The sequence below is a fragment of the Cebus imitator genome, unplaced genomic scaffold, assembly GCF_001604975.1.
Source record: "Cebus imitator isolate Cc_AM_T3 unplaced genomic scaffold, Cebus_imitator-1.0 Scaffold550, whole genome shotgun sequence".
Taxonomy (NCBI): Eukaryota; Metazoa; Chordata; class Mammalia; order Primates; family Cebidae; genus Cebus; species Cebus imitator.
The window spans coordinates 680236-686235 of NW_016107865.1; the positions used below are offsets into that span (position 1 = coordinate 680236).

At 43.8% G+C, this 6000-nt stretch overlaps 1 protein-coding gene across 1 annotated transcript in view; it reads right to left on the bottom strand.

The window, feature by feature from the left end:
- NAMPT (nicotinamide phosphoribosyltransferase) overlaps positions 1-5627 on the bottom strand; it is a 39324-nt gene extending 33697 nt beyond the window's left edge. Inside the window, exon 1 of the mRNA XM_017515439.1 lies at positions 5271-5627. Coding sequence (XP_017370928.1) covers positions 5271-5327 — 57 coding nt within the window. The 5' untranslated portion in view covers positions 5328-5627. The remainder of the gene's footprint in view (positions 1-5270) is intronic.
- Positions 5628-6000: the final 373 nt, after the last annotated feature.

Sequence of the window (6000 nt, forward strand, 5' to 3'; positions counted from 1 at the left end):
GAGCATGTTTAGATCTGCTTATAGGGCTTATGTACATGCTGTTTAATGGGAAAATGTTTTTAAAGCAGAGCTTCTTTAGTAATTATTTCTAACAATATAGTCAAAAGGATTTATGATGATTCTCGTTTTGCTAGTTTACTGTCCTCTTCATTTTACTTTCTACTAAATGGGCCATTCTGAACCTTCACCAGAAAAATGAGAAAACATAGCCTACATCCAAATCAACCGTTATTTTATAAATATTTCATCTATTCACAAATACATACTCTGTACTTACTTTAGACACTGAGGATGAGAAAGTAAACAGACGGACACAGTCTCTATTTTCATTGGACTAATAAGGGCTGAAGAAGGAGGAAAAAAAATACACAAACAAACCAAGTAATTTCAGATCAAGATGGATACTACGAAAATGTAAGGGAATGATGGGCTAAAGGGGGCCAGAAGACTTCTTTGAGAAGGTGACATGATCAAGACCTAAATGACAAGAGGACAGGAAATGCTTTGGCATAGGTGACAACAGAAGACAGGCCAGTGTGGTTGGTACTTAAAAGTATGGGGGGCAGGGCGGGAGGAGTAAGTACACGATAAGGTCAGAGGGAGGCAAAAATAAGATCATGTAAGGCTTACAGGCTACCCCAAGGCGCTTGGGTTTTATACCAAGTGCTATGAGAAGCCATTATGCTTTAAGCTGGGGTGACTATGACATGATTCACCTTTTAAAAGGATCAGCCTGGTGGTGGATAAGAATGGATTACAGGGTGACCAAAGTGGAAGGAGGAGTTAGGGGCTCTTAGGTTAGATGGGAGAATCTGCCTAGTTTTGGAGGTAAAGGGGAACTAGGCTCATAAATTGGATGTAGAACACAATAAATGGGAAGAATTAAGAATACCTCCTACATTTTTGGCTTAGCAACTGAGTTAACAGTGCCATTTATAAAAATGGGGAAGGCTATCGAATGGTAGGGAAATGAAGTGCATAATTTAAATTGTTAAATCATGCTAACAAACAGTTTCATGGTATTCTAAATCAAAGTGAACACAAAAAGGAAGTTCTTAAATCATGTTAACTTTTTAGCACTGACTTGATTTGTTACTAAAGAAAATGGTTCTATAATAAATACAAAATTATTCAGAGGATGTAGACAAAGCAAAATACCTAGTAAGATCCCACCAAACCTTACCAGCGAAAATGCTTCCTAAACTCGCATGGCCCTCTGCTGCTAAAAGAACACCACCTGAACATCAATACATGTGTGGTAAAGAAAACAGACACACAGAAAAATGCAGTTCTTTGAACAGAACTCTTCAGTTGTGTGATTAATTTACTTCATGAAAAGATAAACTTCTAAAAATTATTACATACTAGATAATAAATGGTATTATTTTAGTGCCTAGAACAAAAAGGGTCTAGCCCTAAGTCTCAAATAATGGACAGCTTTTTTCATTATGGAGTGCTGGGCAATCCACTCTCATCAAAAAACTATATTCGCAAGACTAAATATCCTTGTTCCAAGTATGACAGTTTAAAAAAAATAAGTATGAGATGCTTGAACCCAGGAGGTAGAGGTTGCAGTGAGCCGAGATCCTGCACTCCAGCCTGGCACCTGGCGAGGGAGCTAGACTCTGTAGACTCTGTCTCCAAAAAAAAATGTATGAGATACAAGACATATATTTCAGTTGAAAAGAATCCTTTTGGAAGAAGAAAGCCTAGTTTTCTCTAGATGCTTCTCTACATGTCCTATAGGGCTGATTTGATGTCTTAGGGTTGATTTGAAGATCTTTCCTTCTGCAATGGGATCACACAAGACCAACTGCGAGTACTACTAACTTCCTTTTTCAGTTATACTTTTAAACTGCTAATAATCACAAGCCAATATTTAAAAAATAAGCTGTATATGTAAGATCACATAACATAGCTACAGTCACAGAGCAAGTAATCTTAGCTATACAATATCTAAGGGCAATACACTCTGCCCAACACTGGCTAAAACCTGCTGCTGCTTCAAAGCCAATGTGCTAGAAACAGCAAAAACCATAACTGATTCTTCTTTTTAGTATTATTCAAGACTTCTCAAGCCCTGCAAATCTGTCTGTTGCCCCAGAAAATAATTCACTGCTATCTGGCTTTGAAGCAATGCTCGCACATAAATATGACTTAAGGATTTTGGGTTATATTATTTTGGGGAAGGAAACAAATTATAAAACCACCTATAATCATATTGCCTCTTTCCCTTAAACTTCCTGCATGGAATTTCTAATGACTTAGATTATCTCTTTTGCCACACCTTTAAACCAGATTTCATTAACTCACAACGAAAACACCAGCTTAAATATTAATGACCTAAATTAATTTCTCTATGAAATATATTCATGATTTATATATATTTTATTTATGTTGCTCAAGTTTTTCCTGTAATTTATAACATAAAACATAATGGAAAAATTGAAATATATGGACAATGTCACATATACGTTCATGAATGTATCTTAAAAATGCACAGGTAGTCCCTGGGGTACAAACTGCAACAGTACCTCACTCCCCATGAGGCTTAGGTTGCCTCAGGAGAAACAGTGATAATACAGAAGCATCTGCTCGGAAGCAGTGAAGGACAAGCAACAAAGATTTGTTATCCTGCCATTAGAGGAAGCAAAATTCTCTTTTTTTGGAAAAAGCTGCCTTCAATTCCTAATCACCATATATAAATTGCACAGCTCTTTGAAACTTCTATAAATCAACTTTCCCCCATCCTGGATTTCAAAATAGTACTTATCTTTGTCTTCCTTTATAATATAATATTAATGAATAGCTAAAACTATGCTGAAATATAGATAACCAGCTTACAGATGACCTTTGGAGAAGCAACCTACACTGGACAGCACATTTCATAACTAATGTGCAATGTGGTTTAAACTGTGTCGTCCCTCTTATTTTTAACAAGAACCAGGATGAAAGTGGAGGAACCACATTTGTCTGTATCCTTAATTCCTTATTATATGCAATAAAGTATGAGGTTACGGAACCAGATGTATACAGTTCAAATGCTCCTTTGGTCCAAAATGACCTGGACACTCTTCACAGGATACAAGACAAAACAAAATTCCCATTGTCATGTGCTTAGCTACCCTACCATCTACTTGCAAAATAACTTTTGTAGTGCTTAGGAAATCAATTATTCTTTCTTCAGTTTTAGAAAGAAGAAATCAACAATATTTTGCTCTCTTCATCAACACATCTAAAACTACCCCTACTTTGACCAATAGTTTGTAAGCACTAATGAAGATTTGTAACATTCTCACATAATTTTTAAGTAAAAGTTTCATTACTTTAACCTAAGATTATGATTTTTGTCCTTTTTTCTAAGATAAAAAGACAAAAATGTAAAATAGGTTATAAGGACCCAGAAAAACGTAAGAGAAATGAAACTTAAAGACTTAAATGAGACGTGGAATACACAATCTACTGTCGCATACTGTAGTAAGCCACTGGTATAAAAAATATCAACTTGACTGAATCCTCTAGAGGTGACTTTTGGTAAAAAGAATGAAAAATCTAAGATCAAAGTCTCCTGAAGTTTCTTATTATAAAAGGGACAAAATACACTAGCCTGACTTGAAAATCAACAGAAGTAAACTTTATTAAATAGGTGCAAATTCTAATAGTGCAATTAAGTATGGTTCACCAGATTACAAAACTTTAAGGTAATTCACTATTCTAACTAAAAGCACCCCAGAAAACTGATGTTGAGAGTACATTCCTTATGTATAATAGTTAGAGGGACTGCAAACTAAAGGAAATTGCACTCCTCTGTTTTTAAAATTTAGACTAATCAACCTCCCCTTTACATTTGGCTAACGTAAAAAAAAAAATCTGAAAATTATTTTAGATTTAGTTAAGAAAAAAATTCTACAAAACTATCAATGAAACTATTCTAAAATCTATTTAAAATTCTGAAAACACTATGATTGAACCAAGAGAACACAAGAGGAAGTTTCAGAACCAAGTAAAAGACCATACTTGAGGTATTATCAAGTATACTTGACAATACTATCAAGAATAATACTTGATAGTGTTCGGATTCTGCCTTACTTTAAAACTGCATCTAAAAGACAACTTGCTGATAAATCTTGGCTCGATTTAAGTAACCTATCTAAATATCATAAACAGCATCTTAAGCTGATTGGAAAGAAACAAAATAAGACTTAAGTAAAATGGGATTCTCTAAAACACTCTTGGAATATTGGAGGAGGACTAAAAACAAAGGAAAAAAAGAACCAAAACAAAAACATGAGAGTACTATGTTTTACCACCGTATTCCAAATCACCATGTTGCTCAAGAAGTAAAATTTACTTTACCTCTTCCCTTTACTACTACTATGTGCTTCCTATCAACAGAATGTGGCAGCTACCCATGCAAGTGTTCAAAGGGCATGTGAACGCAACGTTGTGCTATTTCCCTCTAGACAAGTTCCCCAGGGTTAAAATACAGTTCCTTTAAATCCTCGTGTTTCACTTTCCTTTTCACAGAAATCCTGTAGTGACACTAAAGCACTAAGAGCAGATGGGCTTCTATACCAAGGGGTAAGAAGCACGAGCAACCACTAGGTGCAAAGGAGTTTGAAACGGGGCCGGGTGGAGTGGAAAGGGGTATTCGGCACGGCCACAGGGGCCAGGCGAGTGTTTTTCGCGCCGGGGTCGCAGACAGAGGACCGCGGCTGCTCCGGCGCCCGCACCAGGACTTCTCCCAACAAGCCCCCTGGAAGAGACTTACCTGCACAGCGAGGGGCGAGCCCGCCGGGCTGGCTCGGCGGGGAAAGCCCCGTTCGCTCTCTCTCCACCGGGGGCCCCTGGGGCCGTTACCTAACTGGTCCCAGCTCCAGGCCAAAAGGCCGCGCTTCAGGGCAGGGCGTGCGCTCGGTGGAGACGCCCAAGCCTGCAGCCTGGATCCTGGATCCTGGAGCCTGGAGACCGGAGCCCCGAGCCCCGGAGCCCGGGAATCCGCAGGGGCCCGCCTCAAACCCCGCCGCGCCCCCGCCGCCGCGCGCCCCCAGGCCCCGCCTCCGCCGCCCAGCCCTCCATCCTCCTCCAGCCACCTCCTGCTCACTGCGGTGCCGCCTCACCTGCCCCAGTCGCCGCCGCCGCCGCCGCCGCCCGGGCCTCCCCGCGCCGCGACTCCAGCCCCAGCCGCCACAGCCGCCCCCGCCCCGCAGCCCCGCGCTAGTGTCCAGCGCGCCCTGCTCCTCGTCACCTGCCCCCGCTCCGAGCGCTACCTTGTAAGAGTCGGTGGCCAGGAGGATGTTGAACTCGGCTTCTGCCGCAGCATTCATCTCGGGCCGGAGGGCAGGGGCCGCGCGCCGCGAGCTCCCCAGCGCGTCTGCGAGGAAGGAGAAAAATGGGCTTCACCGCGCTCCGTTGCTTAAGCCACAGCTCGGTCGGAGGAGGAGGGGGAGAGGAGGGGAAAACGGAGAGAGGGGAGGGGTCAGGGGAGGGCGGGTCCGGGAGCCGTGACGCGGCGTGGGTGACGGCGGCTCGCGTGCTCGCAGTCTGGGAGCTCTGGCGGCCTCCCCACCTCGGCTCCCCCGCCCTCACCCCGTCACCCTCTCGGGGCGGAAAAGGGGCGGAACGCGGCCGCGCGTGCGCAGTGCGCAGGGGGCGGGGCGGGGAGGGACGTGAGGCACGCGCTTTTCCTCGGAGATGCCGGCCCCGGGAAGCTGGAGGCTGCAGGGCAGCCCCGGCGCGTGACCCGGGAGCCTGCCTAAGTTCCAGTTCCCGGCCCAGCGCGGGAGGGCGGGGCCTGGAGGAGGCGTTCCTAGCCTCGCCCCACCAGCGAGTAGCCGGTTCGCCAGCCCCGGCTGGGACCTTCTGTCCTACCCAGTCCTGGCTGGTTTTCTGAGTGCTGCTGAAGTCACGCCACTCGGCTAGGGGGCGAGGAGCCTCCCGCTGCCCATCTCCCGTTCACCACGAGCAGTTACTCACCTTTGTCTCCGGCCTGGATTAAGG